This window comes from Thermobia domestica, chromosome 6 (genome assembly GCF_964235325.1).
Source record: "Thermobia domestica chromosome 6, izTheDome1.hap1.1, whole genome shotgun sequence".
Classification (NCBI taxonomy): Eukaryota; Metazoa; Arthropoda; class Insecta; order Zygentoma; family Lepismatidae; genus Thermobia; species Thermobia domestica.
This window is the reverse complement of record NC_137459.1, coordinates 29620443-29646848: the sequence shown is the minus strand read 5'-3', so window position 1 is coordinate 29646848 and position 26406 is coordinate 29620443. Positions and strand designations below refer to the sequence as shown.

The 26406-nt window shown below is 34.9% G+C and overlaps 1 protein-coding gene across 2 annotated transcripts; it reads left to right on the top strand.

Moving 5' to 3' along the window:
- The first annotated feature begins 45 nt into the window (after positions 1 to 45).
- On the top strand, positions 46 to 25751 carry LOC145687916 (testis-expressed protein 264 homolog). 2 transcript variants are annotated; one of them, XM_081761473.1, is made up of 4 exons: positions 46 to 439; positions 2051 to 2269; positions 4430 to 4637; positions 24940 to 25751. In XM_081761473.1, exons 1-4 carry the CDS (start codon positions 185 to 187, stop codon positions 25005 to 25007), a joined length of 750 nt encoding a protein of 249 aa, XP_081617599.1. In that variant the 5' UTR covers positions 46 to 184; the 3' UTR covers positions 25008 to 25751. The 2 variants fall into 2 exon arrangements, with proteins under 2 accessions (XP_081617599.1, XP_081617600.1); XM_081761474.1 differs by having other exon boundaries at positions 50 to 439; positions 4430 to 4631.
- The last annotated feature ends 655 nt before the right edge of the window (positions 25752 to 26406 follow it).

The following is a 26406-nucleotide window of genomic DNA, read 5'->3' as shown; positions in this document are numbered from 1 at the left end:
ATGTTCAACACTGAAAATATGTGATGGTATAATATAGTAGTTGGCACCTGTGTGTGATGTCAGAAGTGGCGGTTATATGTTTAGTTTAAAAGAAATACATATGAGCAGGAGTGTGGGAGAAATCTCGTAGGAGTGCTTTTTTTTCTGATCTTGATCTTTCTTGTGTTCATCCTGATTTTTTACAATGCATCTGATCTGGCTAGGAATAGCGTATGCGATTGTAATTTTCGGAGGTATTTATGTTGTATGCGCGAGCGGTCTCTTTCACGAGATTGAAATATTGACAGGTAAACCTCCTGTTAAAAATATAGAAATCGCATATAGATGGTTCAGTGATACGCCTTGTGGCCGAAGTTCAGATTATAGAGTGTGGTTATGTATGGAAACATCATTTCCGAATAGAAAATTGATCTACATGCATATGAATACTGAGGTTATGGTAAGTTTGTTTATTGTATTAAGCATATTAAGTAGTTTATGATGTTAAAAGCTAGCCAAGCATACTTTGAAAAGTAAACTTCAAAATTGTGTTGTAATATAGCTATAATGTGTGAAGATTCTAGAACGCAAGTCGCCCTTCCCACTCAGCTGTAATAAAGACAGAAAACGTCCCCTGCGGGGCTCTAACCGGCCTTTGCTCGCTGACGCTCGCTCGGCAATACTATCTGAATTAAATATTGAACTTTGGTACAGAGAGGAACCAACTAACCTATACGGGGGGACCTGTGTTCTAGAACTTACCCTATAATGTACTGAGGGAAAATGGTAGCAATAGGCCTATATCTGACCAGATCTATTCCCCTATACAATAATACATTGCTCATATTAACTTTCATTATCAATCGCTCTTCGGTGCATATAAAGAGGTCAAGCTATTTATGGTAATAGTTAAGAACAGCTACTTCTCATCTCCCGTGCACGAGGATACATCTTACTGTTGCACTACCTAAACACCCTAAGTACAAGAACTCAGTCTATTACCTACTTTTTAACATCCTAGATAGTCAATGAATAATTCCTGAAAGTATGGCGTTTCTCGTCCTTCCCTAAATGGGAAGTACGGCTCCTTAACTATAACCCTATTTATTTGAATATGTCCAAGGAAATCCTAATGATTCACAAAATAAGAGTAGCATATGAGGGGCTTATTATCTGTACAATTTTTAACCTCACTAATTTCTCACGAGAAAATTTTTGGCACATGGGATTTGAAGTCTGGACACTTGTACTTTCTTCTTGTACTAATGAGTGAACTAATTTAGGTTTCTAGGAAAGACATCAATAAACAGAAAGGACATCAAAATTTAAACAGTGCTGTATTGTTTGCTGTGCTATAGTTCAGAAGTTTACTTTTCGTCTGCTTTTTACCGTCATGATTTTTTAGGTTAATTGACAGTTTTTGTAATGGTACATTTTATAACAGCAGACACTTGCGCACCTGTTGATTGGTACACTCTTTTAAGGGTTTTCTGGAATTTTCATCCGTACTTTTCAGTGTAAAAAATTGTTTCCTGCATTCTAATTCGTAGATTTTTGCTGGAAGTCAATTCAGGAATGTATTATTTGACGTGTTTTAAGATATTAATTTGTGCAAAAGATCAATCACGAAACATTTTTATAATTACTCAACTACGTATAAATGAAACTAGGGAGGACTAAGTGACTCCTGCAGTGTTTTCTCATTCATTGTAAATGCTTGGGACAGAAGTCTTTATTTTGTTCTAGTGTTGTCAAGTTTAGAAGTTATAAGTTTTACACTATGAATGGAAAAGCTAGGGGCAAAATGATCCTTCTTGCACGCATCATATTTCTGCAAATGAAATGATTCTTTAGAATGTATAGAATGTAACTCATTGGAAATCAGAGCCCGTCTCTCTCGCAAAACTCAATGGATGCAATGGTGAATATTTCTGTTATTGAATATCATTCTATTGTATCACTTCGCAGTGTTGTTTACATTTGTTTCCATAAAATAATCTCCTTTTCCAATAAGAAGTGTAGCGGGAAGAAATTGAAGTAAAAACATATGTACTTCTTTCTTTTCTACAAGGATGAAAATCCGTCCAAATCCATAATGGGTGTTGTGTTGTCAGAAGGATGGCGATGGCCTTCACAGGAAGACCTGAAAAAAGTCCAGAAGTTTAATTTAAGAAGAGCTAGCATTCCTCAAGTCCGTCATGCTCTCTTTGTAAGATATCCATATTATAATAAGCTATCCATAATAGCGGCTGTTCCACGGGTTTACTCGAAGATGGCGTTATACATTCAAGTAAGTAAAATTTTCATGAACAACTTGAGTCAACTGTGTATATAATTCTTGGTAAAGTTTCAAAATAGTTATAGTTTAGGCTGCAACCTATATAGCAGTGGGTCTTAAACTTTCCGATAACGCGGACCTCCTGTTCATTCGGAAAGTGATCTGCGGACCCCCTTGCAATGTTATCTGAAATTCCACATGATACTTAAAAGTATACTAGTTAGAATTACCACTGACAATAAAAAGATCCCCCTCCCCCAAAAAATAAAATGCAAGAAGTAATTTATTCTAAGAATACATGACTGTTTCCTAGTGAACTAACTTTTAATTAAAATAATATTATCTTCCGAGACTTTTAAGAAATCCACTTGATAAACAATGTTCTCAAATGTGGGGTTACTAATGTGAGGAATGAAATTATTTGTGCTTTTCCATTCTGTAAAATACTTACTGCCCTTCCCTCTACAACCCATCTTTCCCCTCTCCGCCCCATTTGTACTAGCACCTTATCAAACTTCTCTATCACTCCGAGGGAAGTTTCGGTTCTCTTGCAGTCTCTTTTTCCACATAGATCTCTTGGGTCCGACAAGATTGGTTCTCTCGGCCTAACGAAACTGCTACAGCTATTTCAGTTCCTCTATACATCCTATTCAATAGATGCTTCAGAGAAGGATATTATCCCACCAGCTGGAAACTAGCTCACGTGACCCCAATATATAAATCAGGTAAATGTAGGTTTCATCCAATGTGACAAACTTCTTACATGGTTGACAGTGAACTTCAACGGATCTAATCTCTGGGCCATGTTGCGTTGGAGGGGTGGGTCTCGTGTGCCAGTCGACCGATTCGACGAAGGACCTCAGATGACACTTCTACTAGTAATTTCGAACACCCACACTTTTTAATAATGTTTCTGCTTAGGGCTCATTTGTATTTGGCTGGCGATGATATTTTTAGATGTGGCCACTCCGATGGTTAAACATTTTCTCGACACTATTTCACTATTCTGTTGTACGAAAATGTTTTTGGGAAAAGGCAAGTAATCTTCCCATAACAATTCACTTTCAATGGCATGAAGTAATCTTCCCACCAGCAACACGACGACGATGGAAGCAAGATACCACACTGATAAAGACGCCGGTTTCATGCTAATCACAAATGACAGCAGCTTTGCCAAAACGATCAGATATAATATCGGAAAAGTGGCTTTAATTTTGATTTAAAGGCAAATTAAATTCGCAGTGTTAACTTTGGAAAGGGCCTGCAATAATCCACTTCTGGAAATTACTTTTATGACACCACTCAGACAGTTTCTGAAGTAAGTTGAAAAAAAAAATGGCTAAAGTATCCATTTCATATAGTATTTTTCAAAAGATTATTTTTTATTCCTAAACTTTCATTTGATTTTCGTTAATTTTTAACTAAATAATTACAATCATGTATATTTCAGCTCTGCATGTTCGTCGGTAGTTTAGTGTTCATCAAATGCTAATGATACTTTCACTTAAAAGGCTGACGTTTAAATCACGTATTGAGATATAGCTAATTGGTAGTTTCCTATCAAATTTTGTTTTTACGTAATGTTAGAATTACCGTGGATTTTTCATATTACAGGGTGTCTATTGGCCACGAAATCAGAAAACGGCCACGAAAGTCAAGAAATTTAGCTTTTGGGTCACTTTTACCTGTACAAATATAGTTATAGGCTGGAAAATTTTGTTCTATAAAAGTCAAAGTTCACTAACAAAAATGTCTATGATCTGCTTTAGACGCTACGAAATCGCAAGCAAAACACGCTTCTATCGCATGCATGAAAATTCGGCGCAATTCGCACCCAAATTCACTCTTGAGAATGCTACTAAATTTTATGGCTTGGGGAAGAAAAGGTCACAAAATTTCATTTTGGAATTTTAGTAGACACCCTGTATTAGTAATTAGTCCAGTTAAATTTATACAAATTGTTTTCAATAGTATATTAAAACAATAATTTGAAGCTTGTGTTTTATATATATATATATATATATATATATATATATATATATATATATATATATATATATATATGTGTGTGTGTGTGTGTGTGTGTGTGTGTGTGTGAGTGAGTGAGTGAGTGAGAGATTGAATATCTAAGCTAAGAGATGGTGTAATAAAAATAGCTATCCTTTCTTCCAGGAACATGGCCTATGCGCCCACCCGATAATTGAGGTGTACTCAAAAAAAGAAATAGTATTCATCGCACCTTTGACGCGGCAGATGGAGTATTATCCTCGTGAAGTCTATGAGCTATTTTTCCCACCTAATTTTAAAGTAGAGTATTGTTCCACCGGCCCTACCTATCGTGCAAGTGAATTGGAACCCCACGACGATAATGAGCGTAAGTGTAAGCAGCTATAATTTGACTAAAGTTTAGGAATTACATGTTGTAGTACTCTCTTTGAGAGATCTACTCTCTTGTTTAAATGTGTCATTTAGATTCTTGTTATAATTCATTTTATATGTAAGTGGTAGTATTGAAACAAAAAATCCTGACTGGATAAATAATTGAAGACCTGAAGTAAATTTCGATCTAAGTGCCATTTTCTGAAGATTCGAGTTATAACCGGAATGATGGTCTATGGGCCAAGCCAGTTTAAATATATTCGGATCTAAGCGGCAAACCTGTGCGTAGTAGTCCAGATCATTGCCAATTGAATGCGTGAGGTGTATGCACACGGTACAAATTCTCGAGGAAAAACATCGCTATCTCAAAACTGTTCAAATGTCACTTAGATCTTAATTTACTTCAGGTCTTCATTTGTTTTTGTGTTTGTCATATATGTTACGGTTTATGTATATAAATATATTACAGACCTAGCCGCTGCCTTCTGAAATTGTTTTTGTTTACTACCAGCTAGTTCTAGGGGAGAACTGTTCAATGGCTCATTGTTCCGTCTTAGATTTCAAGTGTTTCAAACAAAATGAGCAGCTCGTTTACTATATAAGAGAGGGAGCAGGCGATGGAAGAATTTTCCACCAGTCATTGTAAAAGGAAAGTGGGTTCGGTACAAGAAGGGAGAGAATATTTAGTGAATTTCCTTTTCTTGAGCAATTTAACCTATCGAGTTTCCATTGGCACAACAAAAAGGTTTTATCGTGGAGGTGCAAAGAAAAGTGCTGATCCGATTGTCAGTTTCTGGGAGCCACGTGTCTACTTCAGAGAGAGATAGACCGTAGGTTTTTGAGAGGAAACTAGCCTTAGAAATGCTTAGCAATAAAGTTGTGTAATGGCTGATGTGAAGTAAGCGGAGCAACTTATTATTATTGAGTTGTTCCAGGTCAAATCAACACAATTTGAAATTTACCTTACTATCTCAGATTTTAATGAAATTTGGTACATAGATGCCCTCTAGATAGACTAAGAAAAATACCAAATTTCAACTTTATATATCAACCGGTATTGAAGATAGGGCTATGTAAAATTTGAAAAAAATCCCCAAAGTATTATGTTCAACGAATTTTGAAATTCGAATTGCAGTTCTCCTAGTTTGGTTAGATAGCTGGTTGAGGTGTCATTTTACAGAATTTTCCGTGCCCTTTGGTGTGGTGTACATCATCATATGGGCTAATACAGAATTATTTTTTCGAAATCAAAATTTTTCAAAAAGTACATATAAAAAGTTCGGAAATTAATTCCATGAGTAGATAGTGTTGTTGTAAAGCACTTGGCAAAATATGAATTTGGGATGATAATAGGGTTACTGCTTTAAAAAAAAAAAAAAAAAAATCAAACCTATCGCTAGAGTTTTCACTAATACCCTATACCTAGCTGAAAAACACGAGTATGCAATGTTTTCTTGTTTTACTTGTGGGAATATATATGAATAGCAGAGTAATGGGTCTAAAACACATCATACAGATTTGTAATCTGCTGGTAGTACTTATTAACTCATACTCTAAAAACTTTAACTTAAAGCTTAAGTTAAAATGCTGATACTTTTGAACTTTAGTTTTATAAAAGTTAATATAATAATATTAATTCAAGTTTCAGAATTAGAAATGTTACTGTAAATAGACGTGGTTTGTAAAAAGTATACATCTAGCAGGCTTGGATGGTTTAAACCAAGTTTATTTTTAAAGAAAAAAATTGGTGTAAACAAAAACAAAAAAAAGAATGGCACAAATCGTGTGAATTTCATCGTGACGTTTTTACATATCTGGCATCATCTGTGTTAGTTGAATCTAATTTTCGCCTTGCAATTAAAGGGTCCCGATGAGCCCACAAAATTTATCCCAGCTGGAAACCGAGTAGTGGTTCAGATGCCACTTTAAGTAATATGTCCAATCCTTCATAACCTCGTTACATAAGGACATCAATCCTAAACAAACCAAACAAACTGAAGAAGCTTTAATGGGTAGGCCCGGGATTACCCTAAAGTCTTGAAAAATATAAACGTCTAAAAGATAATAAATATATATTTACTGCAAAGGAACAAATCCTATACATATACATTAATATTTAAAAAATAAAATTTAAAAAAAAAAACTGGCCTACTCAAAATTAAAATCCTGAAGCCGCCCCTGCTAATGAAACAAATTCTATCTTATCTATCTGCTTGCCTGAATGTCTGCTTCATAGTTATTAATATTTTTAAGTTTGCTTAAATATATTGATAACAAGGATCTTGGGAGATCCAAAAGATGGATCAAAAGATTTCGATCTTGGGCAATAATTAGTTTTTGGATCAGAAGCCAGAAAATTTTTGAACGGCCCTTTTTTTTTTTAACGGAATAAGCACATCGTCATACTGAATTAAGTGATAGTTTTGGTTTGCCTACATTATATGTTGTTCTGCAGATATAAGGCCTAGAAGATTTTTTTTTTTTTTTATTGAAATATATTGGATCTTTTCATCTAATAAAAAAAATAGGGAAACTTTATTGACTACATCCAGACCCATATTTAGGTAAGTGCTATTCTGTGCTCGAGCACAGAGCGGCAGAATTTAGGAGGCGGTGAAATTTTTATTTTTTTTAAAAAAGATTCACAATAAAGTAATATTTAAAACTAGCAATCCACAGAGTCCCACGCAAGCACGTGAAAATGTTTAATTCGCTCTAATTACAGTAGTTACTAATTAGCAAGCTTATCTGATTATTTTGAAAGGTGATCTCCCACCCCGAGGGGTGAGGCTGAACTTGAACATCATGAAACCTGATACCGTTAAACTCAGCGATCTCGAAAACTATGAATTCAACTCTAATATTGGTCGTTTTGGGTTATTTTATAAATGCCCCCATATTATTCTTATGGGGGCTTTGTACCCTCATATCTCAGCTCAGGTGTGACCTAGGGACCTGGAACAGGTCGTTTGGATCATTTCTCTGAGAGCTTTAAAATACATTAAAATTTCATGTTTCTATCTATTATGGTTCTTGAGTTGAAAAGCGCTACAGACAGCATATTGAATTAACATAGATGCTATTAAACCAGTACTGACTGAATAATGTAAACAATTATTTTCCTTATCAATTAACACCAATAATTATTGGTGTCTCACAGTAGAGGTCGGTACGGTTTCGGGCCTACAAAGCATAGATCGCTTCGGGCACCGGCCTTTTCGGGCCTAACTTTGTAAATATACTGTACAACCATATTTATCGGACCGTTCTTTCTGGAGAATTTTTAAATCACATCTAAATTTGTAACTGAGACGCCCATACTAAAATTCTGATTATCATTATGTAATTGAGAGCAAAGCAAACTGTGCAGTGGAGAGAGAAAAAAGAAAAGACCTAAACATGCTTAGCTTATCTGTAACTGAAAGTACTGTTTCTTATACTGAATTTAAAGGAACAAAAGCATTCAAAATAAGTTGTCTTATTTTTTCTTCTTGAAGACAATGTTTATATTTTAGTTTTTTTTATTATTATTTTATTTCTTCCTTTTGCTGATATCGGAAGTTTTTTTTTTTACAAATTCTCCACAAAAATATAGTATTCCCATTTTCACTTGTAAAAGGATAAATTAAATGTTCCCGAAACTGAATCACAACGCAATATTACATACTTACTAAAAGGAGAATATGTATTAGTGAAAAATTAGCGCTGCAAAGTTGTAATGTTGTAAATAAAAATACAAATGGCCTATGTTTAGCAGAAGGGATCCAGCTCTTTTCTCTAAAAAATGTTACAAATTTGGTAATTTCTGTTCACATTCGGTTAGTTTAGAGTAGGTTATGTTAGTTTAGGCTAGCTTAGGTTAATTTAGTATAGTTTAGGTTAGGTTAGTGTATGTTAAATTAGTGTAGGTGTCCCGCATAATTTTCCAAAAAAATGATAGAAATTCGCTTATTTCTATAATATTAGGTAAGTTTAGATTAGCTTACGTTAGGTTATATTAGATTTGGTTACGTTATGTTACGTCTAAGTACTTGCATCATTCATTTCTTCTGTAAATTTTGTGTCTTTTACTTGCTTCTGGACCCCTTGTACTAAACATACTCCATACAAATTTGCGTTAATCATTCAGTTTTTGTATTTTGGGCGTATTTCGGGCTCATTTTATTATCACCGGGCTCGGGCCTAAAGGTTAAAACATATCTCGGACTCGGGTCGGGTCTCATAAATTCATGGGCCAGGCCGGGCCCGGGCTAAAATTTCCGGCACATGCAGACTTCTATCTCATATTGACGTCCACCAATGGTCCCCTACCTTCGGGCAGAACACCACCTCATAATCATTATTGAGAGAATTAGGCCATTTAAAATTACGTTGTAACTTTTGTAACTTGTAATACCTAAACTGCTACCGATACTCAACAGGAGCTAATATGTTTGCAAAATCACGGCTTGTTTCCTTGTTTTAACGTAAGTTTGTGCGGGGAGAGGGTCGGCAAATTATTTAAAGCACAGGGGTGCACAATATATAAATACGGGCCTGACTACATCTGTAGCTTTTCAATAGGACTTTTTAATTTTTTTGAATAATATACTAAATTTTAAATTTCCAGCATTCATTGTATAAACTCCATTTTAACGCACTGGTTATCAGGGAGGGTTCGTATTCAATATGAGGGTAAATTGTATTAAAATTCTCAGATGGTTTGCACGATTAGGAAGAGAAAATTGTCAAAATCTTCAAATAAATTTCAATTAGAAGATATATCAGGCTGTCACCGCTGTCTATGAAGAAAATTGGCTTGGGTATTGTTTGTTATGTTTGGTTGATTAGCAATAGTTGGAGGACCACTGTTAATTTATAACAGAACTGTATTTCCATAGGAGGTTCATCCACGGATACACGAGTTGAATAATGATCGCATGCGCATTCAATAGTAATTTAATTTATCATATATATAGTAAGTGGAATAACAAATATAAATCAATTAAAGAAACATATGATTGTAGATTAATAAAGTTAACTAAATAATAGTTAATAAAGCTAACTTGAATCTATTGTTTCACTTGATCGATTGTTTTTGTTTGTTTGTTTTATAATTGAAACACGAAATTGACGTGGTAAAAACACATTGTCTTGCACTATTGCACTTGAGTGCCAAATAATCATTTATGCTGATTGTTCTTGATAAGCAATTGTTGTATTGTGAATATTGAATGTTAATTTTACGCACTAAACAAACACCGCACACTCGCACTGTCCATCTCTGCTCACTTCTGTTCCTCGCGACGAACCCTCTTCGCTTGGCGAGGACACTTCTTCTTCCCCCTTCTCCCTTTCTTAACGGTTGTCTTTGGGGTGAAAGTTGGAAACTGGTACTATTTACAAAATGCATTCCAATGCCATCTTTGGGCCAAGAAAACACACTATTTTGGAAGGGAAATAAGAAAATACTAACAGGTATGTTTTACAGAAAAATGAAGAACTTAGGTGAAGTAAAAATAGGCCTAACTAACTTCTTTATCCGCCTGGGCCATCTTCATTATTCTCATGTCCAAGAAATGCTGATGTTCTGTGGATGTTAGTAATGGACGTTCTGACAAAAGTGAATTCTGTAACCCACTGGAAGTAATGTTCTGCTTGAAAGTGATGTATGCCAAACAAATGTAGTTTTTTCAAACTTCAAATAAGAAACATATCCTACTACTTATTGAGAACTTTTACTATGGACTCTTCTATACTCTTTCTTCAAGTAAGTGTTCATTTTTATTTTCACAGAAGTGTTAAATTTAGCATTCTTGTGTTATTACCCTACGTACAGAATATTCTGGAAAAATCCGGTGTTTATTTTGAATCTTTTAAACAATGAACGCATTATAATCCCAAATTCATATTTTGCCAGATGCTTCACAGCAATATTATCTATTCATGGAATTAATTTTAAAATATGTAGTTCTTGAAAAATTTTGGGCCGCGGTGGCTCAGTGGTAGTGTTCACCTCTGGTGCTTGGGGTCCCGGGTTCGATCCCAGCCCCCGCTAAGTGAACTTTGTGCTGGACAAACACCGTGTGCGTGGGTTTTCTCGGGGTTCTCCCGTTTCCTCCCACTTTCTTCATTCCACCATTTCATTCATTATTCATCATCACCGTTTCCTTTAGCCTAACCGGCATAACCGTGGGACATAAAACTCAAAGATTTCATTTTTTTTTTTTTAATTTTGAAGTGAAATTTTTTATTTTGATTTTCTTTTTTAAATTCTGTATTAGCCTATATGATGATGTATATCACAGGTAAGGACATGAAAATACTGTAAAATGATACCTTAACAAGCTCTATTAGGAGAGCTGCAATTTCAATTTCAAAATTCATTGAACATGCTATTTTGGGGATTTTTTTCAAACTTTACATAGTCCTATCTTCAATACCGGTTGATATATAAAGTTGAAATTTGGTATTTTTCTTAGTCTTTCTAGAGGACATCTATGTACCAAATTTCATTAAAATCTGAAATATAGTGAAGTTAAGTCACTGTGTTTAATTGATATGGAGTGACCCTTTTGGCAGAACTACACGTCTGTCCTAGAAGAATAATGTTCAAATTCTGACTGACGCATGACAGAGGAGTCTATTAATGGGGGATCTCGTATTCCCTCCTCAATATTGAAGGAAAGGTTCTGCCTTTCCGACTCAGACCTAGAGGTATCAGGCTTGAGTCGGTTGTATTGATGTTTTTTTTTTCTTCCTCAATCAGCTTCCAATCATACCTCGAACAAAAATCATTGTAAAATTTGAACTGCTACACTTAGAAACACGATTCTTGTCTCAAATTAAGCATTGACTATTGCAGATTTTAGAATTTCTATTACTGTAAGATATAATTTTATTGGTTTTATGTTTTTATAAATATGTTAAATTTTAATCACAAATATTTTCGCCATTTTAAGAAATTGCTCTATCCTGAGAAGTGCTTATATTTGTAAACTAAGTATCTAGTGTTATCAGAAATAAGCTCAATAAATATTATTTTGGAGATATAAAAGCTAGTTTAGAAAAGAAAAGAAAAAAATTTTTAAAAAAACTTCAGTTCCACATTGCATATTAGTATTTTGTATTTTTTTAAATATGTCATCTGGTTTATCGCCAATCAGCTTAGCGACCCTACAAATTATGGATCCAATAATACAATCGGTTGATAGTATAGAATCCATTCCATCGGTCAATTTGGACATTTCATTTTTCACCCTTTCTTATGGTAGTGCTGAATTTGGACAGCATTTCGAGTGTCACTATTCATCTAAGCGACCCCGAAAACTGTGGATTCGACATTAATATTGTCTGTTTTTAATTATTTTACATGTCAACCTCTTCCTACCCCGAAGATGTGTCTTATTCTCATTGTATTTGTTTCCAGATTTTAGTTCATATGTGTACTAAGTTTGGGAATTTTCTACAGGCGTTGCACAGTCATGGTGGAACGCACGTACACACATACATACGTACGTAATTATATATATATATAATATGAGAGAGAGAGAAGCTATGTTTGTTCCTCAACCCCTCCTAGACCACTGGTCCGATCTTGATTAATTTTTGTATGACTGGATCATAGTCTAGTTTGTGCGTATCATATTACTTTAATTAAGGTATCCCAAGGGGCGAGAGCAGAGGATTCATGCGGAAATTGAGTTTCTCACTATCTTCTCAACTTAGGAACATGAAACTTAGTGTGTAAATTCATGGAAATAACAGAACCCGTGATTCAGTTTCCGAAAATTTCTGTTTTAGGGAATACATCGAAATATAATTACTGTAACGATCTTTGTCCCTCAACTTCTTCTAGACCGTTGGATCAATTTTGATGGTTTTTGGTAAATGGATTTTGTCATGTTACCTTGATTAAAATTTAATTTCGAATAGTTCGACAGAATATTCACGACTTACTTACGGTTATGTTGGCATCCTGTAATCAGCACTGGAAATCACAACCACAACTTAAACAATAACAAGCTGAACCAGCGGTCATGTTTTAAAAATGCTCAAGAAAGTTATTAGACTATGTACTTACACGTTTCTCGACCGCTTTCCTATACAACAATAAGCTGTCATGAATAGGGTTATTTTTCACGTAAGCTGCATTGATTCATCGCAATCAAATCAAATCGCATTTCCTACTTCTTTTCCTTTCTGGTAGACAACCAGTTTTTGCAGTTTTGTGTTGAACTAAACCACTAAATAATGAAACACGATCGCATGCTTAATATACTATAATTAATCGTATACACTCGTGTCTGTTACTTTGGATTAACTATTAAGTTGGCATTTTTTTTCTTTCTTCAGGAACGAGTACTATTGCGAAAGTAAACTATAAAGGTAACCAAGAAAGTTCTGTCGTTTTTTCACCCACCACCTTCGAACATTCATATGTCATCTAAGACACCTGGAAGATCAAAACTAGTCCCCATCAACATCGACCAGCTTCTGCCATGGATTCCATCGCGGTAAAACTTCGTGAGCCGTCAAGCGAAGAAGGTATCAAGTGCATTTTGCACCTCTACTAAGGATTTGAATTGGCGTCCTCTAAGGTGATTGTCCAATGAATGGAGCAGGTGATAATAGGACGGTGAAATATCTGGGGAGTATGGCAGATGCAATAATGTTTCCCATCCAAGGCGTAGAATGATGTCCCAGGTCATCCTAGCCACGTGGGGCTTACCGCTGTCCTGTAACAGGAGGACCCCTTTGTGATTCAGAGTTTTGAGTTTTTCTTGAACACGGCTCAACTGCTGACAGTACACAGATACATTGATGCTCTGACCAACTGGTAGCAGTTCCTGATGCACGATGCCGCGAGCTGTGCACCAAACACACAGGAGGACCTTCTGGTGCAGTGCTGGTTTCGGCTGTTTTGGAACCAGTTCATGGGATGCTAACCAATGATTATTTCGCCGTGGTGCTTTGTACCCACTTCTAATCACATGTCAACACCCTGTCCAGATATGGTTCCTTTTTGAGACGAGACAGCAAAGAAACACAGGTGTCTGATCGCGTTGCCTTCTGCCCTGGAGTCAAATCATGTGGGATCCGTCGACCCAACTTGTAGTGCTTCCCAAGTTGATGGAGGTGCTGCCGAATGGTTTCTCCACTCACACCAAATTGTAGTCCCAGTTTCTCAAATGTCGGTCCCCTGTTCGCCTCAATTGCTGCCTGAAGATCGTTATTTTGTACATGTGTTGGTCTTGTGGCACGTGGTGCGTCTTCGAGTGTTTCGTATCGTCCTTAAATTTATTAATCCACCACTACACTGTCCGCGTAGTCACGACACTCTCACCAAAGGCCTGGCGTATCTTCCGCCCCGCTGCAGTGGCGTTTGACTCCAGTTTGAACTCGTACAGCATACACACCCTTATGACGCTCTGTGGAGGTCCCATATTCACTCTGTCCTTAAGCAAGTACATGGTGTAACTGAACTGCTACAACAGGTAGTATGTTCGATATATCCACACCAAAAACTGACCTTCGCCTCATCTCCATTCGCATTCAACTCACGGTGTGAGGGCCAATGGAACACAGACCTCCACAAAAAGCGATAGAACTTTGTTGGTTGGTTACCTTTATAAATCCCACAACAACATTCCTGAGAAGAAAATAAAATCGAGTCCAGGAACATTATTTACACGAGGTAAAAGAAGTTAATCATTGCAAATGCGTAATTCCACAATTCTTGAAGGCGCTTTACGGTTATTGATAGACAAGAGCTCGTTGCTTAACATATATACTTGGTAGTTATTGAGTTTATGATGTAAGAATGGAAACAAGTGTAGGAATGATAAAAAAAAAAGAATCAAAAGATTGCGATCTTGGTCAAGAATTAGTTTTTGGATCATGGGACATTAAATTTGAACGGCCCATAAATAGAATTTTCATACTTTTTTTCGGAATAAGCACATCATACTAAGGTAAGCTATAGTTTGGGTTTGACTACACTATATGTAATTCTCTAGATATGAGGCGTACAAGAACATGTTTGATGGAATGAAATATATGGATTTTTTTTGATTCAGGGGTCTCAAAATTTTTGAACGGACCTTAAATCGAGTTTCATATTTTTTACGGAATAAGCTCATCATACTGAGTAAATTGTTAGTTTTAGTTTGACTACACTATATGCAGGGTGGATTGATTTAAATCAAGATTTAAATCACTTGATTTTTAAAATAAAAATCGCTGATTTAAATCAAATTCCGAAATAAAATAATTTAAAGTGAAAATAAGTAAAATCCCGTTTCTGGTGTATTATTTCGGTTACGGAAGTTAATAATTATAATACAATGAGACTCAAATGTACAGTATGTACAGCATAGTATAAAAACAAGTGTCATGCACAGGATGATTAGGGAAAATCCCGTTTTGAACGGGTAACGGAGCAATACTGCTTTCTTTTCTCCGTAACAATGAGTTTGGGTTTTTAAATCGTTAACTATTCCAATGGGACAATCACCATCGACATTTGAGACGAAAATTCTTTCGCGTACGCGTCTGCTTGTTTATTCCCAGATAATAGGGCGTATATAGAGGGGTCCTATCCCGTCTCCGATTTTTTTTAAAGATTTATAACTTTAGATGAAATTAATGTATTTCTTGCCTCAAGCTAGTTCTAATTTTTTTAAAATATGCCCCTACCAAATATCAGTAACTTTTGTGAAAAAAGTGACATTTTGATAAATGTTGCTATACTTTTTCCTTAATGCTTAACCTTTTAAATTATATTACCTATTTTTATCCTATTAAAAATCGAATCTTCATTATTCGATTAAAAAAGTACCAATGAACATTTTTACTTCGTTTTCTTTTCCAAGACTGAAGGCACTGTAGAATATGTTACATATGCTTTCACGCCTTTCTGCGTCGAGACATAGTGTGTGATGACATCATAAATTAAAAAAAAAATTTTTTTTTAATGCCTATTATTTTCCGCAGGCTTAAATTTTGCATTCAAAAGACTGAAATTTTGCACACTCGTTCAGTGCACCACTTAGTATTTTTCAGATGTTTTTAGATCTCTGCGTGAAAACAGGGAGGTCCAAAGAAAAAATGTTAAAAAAAAAAAAAAACGCGATTCAGATGGAGACATATGAATGGTACCATTTGAAACGCTGTTCTATTCTGAAGAGAATGACGTACAAACCATGATCCTAGGATAAATAAGGATGTTTCAGGGAACTGTTGCCTGAGATCCTGTTTTATAAGGGAATCTGGGGATGTGGGGGATATTTTTCGCGGGCTTACTTTTGCACCTAGCAGATTGAAATTTTGCACATTTATTCAATGCACCTTTTAGTACTTTTTAGTGTTTCAGATCTCTACCTTAAAACAGGGGGTTGGTCCAGAGGGTTAAAAAGTAAAAAAGGATATTTTTTTAACAGAAAATCTCTTTTTTCTTGATTTTTTCGCCCCAGATACATGATGGAGATATTTGAATGATACGATTGAAAATCTTCTTTATTCTGAAGAGAATAATATACAAAACACGACCCTAGGATAAATAGAGATGTCTGAGAAAATTTCTATATTACATGCGTGTTATCTGGGGCATTGTGGGGATGTTCTTTGCTCATTGTTAAATGTTTTCCCCGTCCTTACTATTCAAGATAGCTTGAAATTTTATACACACATTTAGTACACCCCTTAGTGTTTCCCAGTTGATTTTGAGGAATGTGCGTTAACACAAGGGAGTCCAGAGGGGATCAAAATTTGAGGAAAAAAAAAAACATTTTCTCTCAAAATTTCCCGCTTCAGGGGCATGATAGGGAAATCTGAATGTTACCGTTTCAAAAGCTGTTCTATTCTGAAGAGAATGAGGTATGAACCATGATCCTAGGATAAATAGGGATGATGTAGCATCTTGACTGAAAGTCTATAATTTTCCTTTTAAAAAAAGCCATAATTTAAAAGGGTTAAAAAACAATGATTGGGATTAACAGAGGTTAACAATTGGGGATTAATTCAAAATTCAATCCTAATACTTTCACTTAAATGGCATAATTAGCATTTAATAGTAATTCCTAATGCTTTTTCTTGAGTTCGCGACTTGTAATTTACGAGGAGAAAGATTTGATTTAAATCAAAAAAATCGATTTAAATCAAAAAAATCAACAAAAATGATTTTTTTTAAAAAAAATCATGATTTTTTTCCACCCTGACTATATGTAGTTCTCAAAATATGGAGCATGCAAGAAAATGTTTGATTGAATGAAATACATTGAATTTTATGGATCAGGGGCCACAAAATTTTTGAACTGCCCCTAGATCGATATTTCGTATTTTTTACGGAATAAGCATGTCATACTGAGTAAATTGTTAGTTTTGCTTTGGGTACATCATATGTAGTTCTCGAGATATAAGGCCTTGAAGAAAATTTTTGCCTGAAATACATTGGATCTCGATTGGATTGATCCAAGAATGCAAATGGAAGGGGAAATGGGAGAACCTCACGACAACTCGATTACTATGCAGTTATTCCCACAAGCATATAACGCGCAACTATGGTTTGAACACAGGAATTTTGGGGCTAGAAGTGAACGCTGTATCGATTAGCAACTAAAATAGTCAGGGGTGCCCATAGGCGAGTTTTAGAGCACAAGAGACGCTTAGGAGACTTTCTTGGAAGATAATTTTTCATTGAAAATGGTACAACCGAACTTCAGTTACACCATGATGATTCTTTTATGAACGGTAGATGTTCAGAAACTGAATGTAATATGAAAATAATAAAGACAGTAATAATAAATAATCAAATAAAGACAAATAATGAACAACAACAATAAATACTGTACAAAAATGTCTACGTATCCATTCGTATTAGCCGAGTTTTTGCTTAGCCGAGTTAGATCTGGTCCACATTAGCTCGGATAATCGGATTCTACTGTACCTTTGATTTAAGTTAGCATCAACATGCGAAAATATTTCACACCCTTACAACATCTGGAACCTGATTGATTATTTGGACCCGTTTCCTTCATTCAAAGTAACTTAAAAATTGAACTGTTAGCAATAAGGAATCTAGTTTTGAAACTCGATGATTTTTGCGAAGGGCAAAATAGAGAACAGCATCATATGAACATGACGGACATCCAATTTCCGAATTCCCCCCCCCCCTTCCCCATAGTAAAGATATGAAGATAGTCAACATTAGAACAGGAATTACAGATCACGAAACTTAGTTTCTTCCACGATATATTGGAAAGAATTAATTCTAATTGAGGGCCGTTCCATGTCAAATCACCTAATTTTAAAACATTACCGTGCTTCAATGTCTCAGATTCTTTTGAATTTTTTTTCATACATAAATACCAATGAAATTATGCTAAATTAATTTTTTTCGATTTTTCGGATAAGAAATTTTTGAAATATGTGAATTTTGCTTCAATTTTACTTTTTGACAACATCATGGATCTAAATTACCATAACTTCGTTATTTTTAAAGTTGTTGGGGTCATCCAGGTGTCAAATGAAAGCTTAATTTTCGCTCTTTCGGTAGATATTAAACTAGATTGCAAAAGACTATCAAGCATTAATGGGCATACAAACAAATTGTAGGGTTTTTTACAAATTGTGCCATTGCTCAAAAGTTTGAACTATGAAACTTTTGATTTTTTGTACATTCACCTTAACACGTACTTGGTATGGTTAAAAAATAAAGAGGGTGCTTTTTGAATTTCTGTAATTATTTTTTATGTACGGAAATATACAGTTTTAAGTTTTGTTACAAATTGTGTCATTGCTCGTAAGTTACAACTATGAAACTTTTGAAACTTTTTAAATAGAATAATCTTAGCACATAAATGATATGGTTAAAAAATAAAAAAAGATTTTGGTATTTTTGCAACTATTATTATTATTTGTGTTGTAAATGTACAGAAATATACAGTTTTACTGTTGTCAACAGATTATTCCCTTCCTCTGAAGTAGTGGTGGCCAATTTCGGAATTTTTACTTTCCGGATTCCGAAATGTAAAATCGGAAGAATTCCGATTTCGGAAAAATTCCGGAAAGTGAAATTTCCGATTCAGGAAAATTTTGGTCATCCCTACCCTGAAGTGACAACTATCACACTTTAAAAGTTTTCAAATAATCTCCTTAGTAAGTATTTGGTATGCTTAAAAATAGAACTGGTGTAATATGTAGTTTTGGTATTACCATAATGTTATATTTTTGTATTTAACTATGACTTTCAACTTTTTTCCCCAATTGTACCATCGCTTGCAACTATCAAACTTCAGTGACTTTTTATAGGATTAGCTTGCGTTTACTACGTATGATTAAATCACAAAAAGGGATACCTTTTTTGTAATAATCTGGCAGTTTTGTGAATGGAAAATATAGGCCTAGCAATGTAAGGGATTGAGTGATTATTACAAACCCTATCAACAGAAATAAGAAATAATAGAGTAATGTACATAGATGAAAACAATAAACATACATACCAGTAATACTTCTTTAAAAAAAAAGGTTTACATATCTTAAAATGTTGTGTCCTATATTTCACAGCTCATTCTTTTCATTAATGATGTGAGTCGTGGGTTCCTGTCACCACGGCATGGCGCGTCCTCAGGTTGCGGATCGAGGAGAAGGCCTCTAGGTATAGAGGTTAGCTGCGAATATACTGAATAAGCAGTCGCGGACAGCTGACTAGGAGTGGTCCTCCAGCTTGGGGGTTTGGGTAGGGCTAACAACCTCATCCTGTAAACAAAAAGCACTTGTTCAGAAATATTCACAAAAGCCTCGGACAAGGACTGATAACTTGGCACGACCTCAGCAAAAGAAAATGGACATGAGATTTGGAACATGGAATATTAGGAGTCTTTATAGGGCAGGCGCGTTAAAATCCGTAACGAGTGAGTTAGAGAAATACAGGATGGGCGTAGTAGGAGTTCAGGAAGTTAGGTGGGAAGGAAATGGATCTGTGAATTCCGGAAATTTTACGTTCTTTTACGGGGAAGAAAAATAAAAAATCACCAGTTAGGAACAGGGTTTTTCGTTCATAAACGTATATTACCAGCAATTAAACCGGTTGAATTTGTTACTGACAGACTTTCTTTTATTACTCTTAAGGGACGGTGGTGTGATATTATTGTTTAAAATGCACATGCCCCAACTGAAGATAAGGATGACGATATAAAAGATAGTTTTTACGAAGAAGTGGAACGGATATTTGACCAACTCCCGCGATACCATATGAAAATTCTATTAGGGGATTTGAATGCGAAGGTAGGACAAGAGGATATTTTCAAACCGATTATAGGGAACGAAAGTGCATAAGGAAAGTAATGATAACGGTGTTAGACTCGTGAACTTTGCAACATCCAAAAACCTAATCGTGAAAAGTACAAAATTCCCACATCGCGACGTTCATAAATACACTTGGACATCATCAGACGGTAAAAAGCATAATCAAATTGATCACGTTTTAGTAGATAGAAGAAGGCAATCTAGCATAATTGATGTCCGGTCGTTTAGAGGGGCTGATTGTGACACTGGCCACTACCTGGTAGCAGCGATAATACGAGAGAGGTTATCGTTGAATAAAGGTAATATTCATTGTCCCAAAACCGAGAGATTCAATTTAAAGAAATTAGAAGAGAGCCAGGTAAGAGAGGAATACCAGATTGAAGTTTTGAATAGATTCTCGGCTTTAGAAGATTCGGAGTGCACTAGTGTTGAGGATACCTGGATTGAAATTTGTTACTTTATAAAATGTAAGGTGCTACTTTCTAAGGGACTTAAGAGGATTAGTTAGCTTGCAATTATACTTATCTTAAACTATCCGTAATCGTAATGTACTACAAATCAAAATCATATGTTCACCCTTATAGAAACCTGAATTCTTTATTCTTCCCAATAATCGTATTCTTGTTCTTCAATCCTTTGACAACAATCTATTTTGAATCTTACTAATTCATATAATCTTTACATAGTCTTTCTATTCTTCGTCCCTACGACATATACTGTATCTTCGTTTCATCTTGTTTATCTTCACAACAACTGATATCACTTGACAACCACAGACTAACTAACCTTACGCAACACAGCATGTATATTCTACCATAACATTTCTTACCAACAAAATTAGAGATAGTATTAAAATTTCAGCAAAAGAAAAATTGGGACACGCGGAAATACGTAGGAACAAACCATGGTTCGACCAGGAATGCATAAAACTAGCAGAGAAGAGAAAACAGGCAAAATTACGCTGGCTACAAAACCCGAATGAAATAACTACACAAAATTTCGCAGATACCAGGCGGGAAACTTCCAAAACTTTTAGAACAAAGAAACGCGATTTTTTGAAAGCTAAAATTAAGGAACTTGAAGATAATAGTAAAAATAAAAACATCCGGGACATGTATAAGGGAATCATCGAATTTAAGAAAGGCTATCAACCTCGTGCTTATATATTAAAGAAATCTGACGGTACAGTTCTCACTGACACGGATAGCATCTTAAATAGATGGAAAGATTTCTTTGACGATTTGCTTAACACGCAACCAAAAACTAGTGTGCGTGGAGAAAAGGAGATACACACCGCAGAACCGTATATTCCAAAACCCAACCGAATAGAAGTAGAAACCGCTATAAAGAAATTAAAGAAACACGAATCTCCGGGTGTAGATGAAATTCCGGCTGAATTAAATTTAGCTGGAGGCGAAAAATTGTGGAACAAGATACACAAACTCATTCTCCTTATCTGGTACAAGGAAGAATTGTCACAAGAGTGGAAAGAATCAATCATTGTTCCAATTCACAAGAAAGGCGACAAAACTGACTGTAATAATTATCGAGGCATTTCTCTTCTGTCAACATCCTATAAAATCCTTTCAAATATTCTATTAGCAAGGTTGACCCCATACGCAGATGAAATTATTGGAGATTATCAGTGCGGATTTAGACGAAATCGATCAACTATCGACCAAATATTTACCATTTGTCAAATACTCGAAAAAAAACTGGGAATACAATATCCCGGTACATCAACTATTTACTGATTTTAGAAAGGCGTACGACTCTGTTAGGAGAGAAACATTATACGACGTTCTTACAGAACTTAGAATGCCGAGAAAGCTAATTAGATTAAGATATGTTTAAATGAATCCCAAAGTAAAGTCCGGGTAGGAAAATGTTTGTCCACGAGCTTTCACATCGAAAATGGCCTGAAACAAGGAGATGCGTTGTCGCCATTATTATTTAACTTCGTTCTGGAATACGCTATAAGGAAAATCAAAGATAGCAACCAGGGCCTACAGAACGGTATTCACCGGGTTATGGCATATGCTGATGATGTAAATTTAATAGGGGATGATAGGAAAACAATAGAAAGAAATGCAGAGATCTTATTAAACGCTTGCATGGACATGGGTTTAGAAGTAAATGCAGAGAAAACTAAATACATGGAAGTGCGTCGGGACCGGAATACAGCAAATTATGGATGCGTTAAAATATTAAATAATACTTTTGATAAAGTGGATACTTTCAAATATCTAGGAGTTTCAGTTTTAATTTACGAGCAATGACACAATTTGTAACAAAACTTAAAACTTTGTTTCCGTACATGTAAAATACAAAAAAATAATAATTACAAAAATACCAAAAGCACCCTTTTTTATTTTTTAACCGTATCATGTATGTGTTAAGATGATTCTATTTAAAAAGTTTCAAAAGTTTCATAGTTGTAACTTTTGAGTAGTGGCACAATTTGTAAAAAATCCTAAAATTTGTGTGTATGCCCATTAATGTTTGACAGTGTAGCTTTTTGCAAAGTTACTTAAAATCTACTGAAAGAGCGAAAATTAAGCTTTAATTTGACACCTGTATGAGCCCAATAACTTCAAAAATAAGGAAGTTATGGTAATTTGGATTCATGATGATGTGTGCCAAAAAGTGAAATTGAAGCAAAATTCACATATTTCAAAAATTTCTCCCCGGCGCATTTCTCATCCGAAAAATCGAAAAAAAAAATAATTTAGAATAATTAAATTGGTATTTATGGATGAAAAAAAATTTGAAGAGAATCTGAGACATTGAAGCACAGTGGTCTAGGTGATTTGACATGGAATGACCCTTGACGATTTTTTTTTTTTTTTTTTTTTTTTTTTTTTTTTTTTTTTTTTTTTTTTCATTTCACTGCGAATTGCTAAATAAAGAAATCCAGTCTTTATTAAATATTTTTGAAGAAGGGTGCTAGCAGGAGTGTCTCCATGGGCAACAATCCCTTTAATCCCCACAACAGTCCTTGTGGCCCCTCTGAAGAGGTACATTCCGGTAAAATATATATATATATATATATATATATATATATATATATATATATATATATATATATATATATATATATATTATGCGTGTTGTTAAAGGCTTAATTAAGAATTCCCGATTTAGCAGTACATATTAGAAGGGTTTTCCAGTAAGAATGATAGAATTTGACAATGCAATAAAAGTCAAACTGTGTAAGATATAACTAAACCTTTTACTTTATTTTGAAGCACAGTTGGTGACAATGTGCTTTGAATGTACAGTCCGTAGCAAAAAACTTCCAACATGAGCATGTAAGTTTATTGTGAAACGACGAAGTCTTTTGCTCCAAAATAAGTATGCAGGGGAGGACGCCGAGGTTTCTCCTGGCGTGATTCGTGCCACCTAAACGTTATGTTGATTCCCTGCGCTGTTAGGCGTAGTTTCACAATAAACTTACATTCTCATGTTGCAGGTATTTTGCTGTGGACTGTACAACATTGTCAGCAATCTTCGTAGATTTATAAGAATTTCTAATAAACCTCTCTGAGAATTCAAATACTTTACAATGAAAACACTGAAGCTAAAATACTAGTAACCGTATTCCAAAATCCTTTCACTTGCGTGATTTAATGCAGGACAGGAAACTCCGATAAAATCGAATTAGTAGGAATGAAAATGGAAAAAGGTTGGAATTATGAGGGCGTCGATGATAAATTTACCATTGGATCAAAGCAAAAGAATGTGCACAAGTACAGAGCGTAAGTTTGTAACGCGTCACTAGATTAGATCAAAACAGAGAAGTTTCTAAGTTAGAAGTTGGCAATTAGGAAACAAGTACTCAACCACATCTGCAATTTTAGAATTTTCATTTCCAAATTCCCTGAGACTTAGCAGAATTATGATTTTTCCCAGTCTTCTCATATTACCTGATTTTCCCGGTCTTCTGAAATTCCCGACTTGTCGCCACTTGGGCAGCGTGACCTGAAGACAAATGAAATTTCGGAAGAGTACGGATGTGACTAAAATCTATGGTTATAGACAGCGTAATGCACTGTATAATTTTATTGTTACCTTCAGCTCCTTTAGAAATGTCTGACAAGGGGAAAGCAGACATTGGTAAATGAACTTCGGGGCCATCTTTAGCGAGGTAGTAGTGCACATTTAAGGTGTTAATATTACAAACTGGGAGAGCGCAATAACCAGAAATAGCCTAGGAAAAGCGTCTTAAAGTTTTCGACTCGTTACATGTATGATACGATGCGTAAAGTTGTCAAAGTGATGGCGTGGTAGAGTAAAAGCATCTTCACCTCACGTGCAAAGGGTCCCGGGTTCGATTCCTGCTCGAGTCTTTTTTAACCAATAAAGTAGCCATTTGTAACTACAAGTAAAATATTCTCCATATGTTTATAATGCATAAAACAATAGAATAAAGATGCATTTTTTCTAATATAAGAATAATAAACTGTATCCCATGATCAACACAGATTAAGTAAACTAGAAAAATTCACTCTGAAATTAGTTACTTTGTAAAGTAGGGTAACGTGTTAAAAATAAATAAATAAGAAAATGTGCCATTTCCTTTAAAGATATCGATTACTAAAAGTTACATTTAAAGTATAAATGCATGTAAAATATAAAATTATATGTAAGATTTGAAAAAATAGATCCTAGTGAGTACTAGTTGTTGAAATTCACAATTCCAATGAACACACTAATAGCGTAACTACACATTAAGTTGAATTTGCTATTCCTTGTGTACAGTCGCAAGCAAATCTCCACAGAATTTCTTTTCTTATAAACTTGAGGTTGTTAAACTATGAAAATATGTACTCAGATTTGGTTTTATTTTCAACTTACTATCGTAAGAAGTTGTACAGGTGGATCTCCTCTTTCACTGTCAACTGCACACGATAGCGACGGAGCTCACATTTGTGCACTTCAAAATGCTGGTTGTATTATCTGAATGTATCCTTATGTGCAAATATTACTTGCTCTTTACGTACTGTTGTGTCTTTCAGGTGATGAGCAAAACACGCCTTGGCTGTGCGACTGTTGTTCGTGTGGTTTCAGTGGCGAAACAGCTTAACAAATGATGAGCGTGCCTTCGTTTGTGTGTTAAAATGTTTATGGGAAAGAAATATTTTGAGAGGAGCCTTCCAATTTGCGCATTCGAGTGTGTTCAGTCGTGATGCTTGAATCCAGTGTTTTTTTTACAAATTTTAAGTGAAAAGCAAACTCATGGATCAGTTTTCACGCTTCACGTTCAAATGATATTTTTTTTTCTGATCAAAATAAGGCAAATGTTGAATCCAATGCTTCTACCAAAGTCTGTTGAGTTTGTACTGCAATCGAATGGACGGAAGTTATGTTAGTGCTTCAAACTATTTGTACAGATTTAGTGGGCTAACATTTTGTCAGTGTATGATTGTAAGACTGCTGGTATTGGAGTTCACAATATTTTTCAGTATGTTTTGTTTAAGATGGCTTTCGAAAAAATTTTTAATATCTGACGTGCGTTGAAAATAATGTAAAAGTTGAAATAGATTAACTAAAATACCAGTTTTTTTTAATAGGCGATAATTTTCAATTTGCGTTTTGCTTCTGTTTTTAACATTTTTTTTCGCGTTGTTCTTGTTTTAGTAACATCTAACAATAAGAGTTTTAGTGATGGTTTAATTGACATGTATATGTTAACCGAAAAGTATTTTTTCTTTTGTAAAGGAAGTAATATCTGAACTTCAATAGGGTCAAAATAAAATGGAAGTATGTTGATATACTGAGAAACAAAATACATAGGTTCACTATATATTAAAGTGATTTATGTTTATAACGTTTACGTACTGTTTTTTAAAGGGAGCTGTTCCGAGTTATATGATATTTAGATAGCATTAAACGAGAGCTCATCTTGTAAGACTGATATAATGTGTTACACCATCATGTCCTATCTGGTAAAACACTAAAATCGCTTACATGTACATGTTGTTAACAAAGAAAATAAAATGAAGGGAGGGGTTATGGTTTTAAGAAGATTCTTGAAAAATACTTAAGATGTCAACATAGCACAATTGCTTCCTAGTCCCAACGAATAGAGAGTTTAGTTTTAAGGCATCATAAACAATATATTTCTTTGTAACATCGTACCCAGGAGAACGATGTTTATATTTTCAAGTAGACAATTTGGCTGTTAAATGTGTAGAATAGAAAACAGAGCCAAATAAACCAAAGGAATCGTTCTTTTTAACGAATTGAAAGATCTGGTCTATATACATTTTATGGGTTGCTGTCAAACATCTTAATGGTTGTATACTGAAATACAACGCACAACGCTTCTAAATTGGATGAGAAATTTAATAGTAAAATTTGAATTACTAGTTCTCTCGTCATGCTATCGTTGATTGAACTTTGCTCTGTCAGTTCTTGGAATATATTTTTGGAGCTACTAGTGTTCATTTTGAACAACATCTGTGATATCTCTAAACCATTAT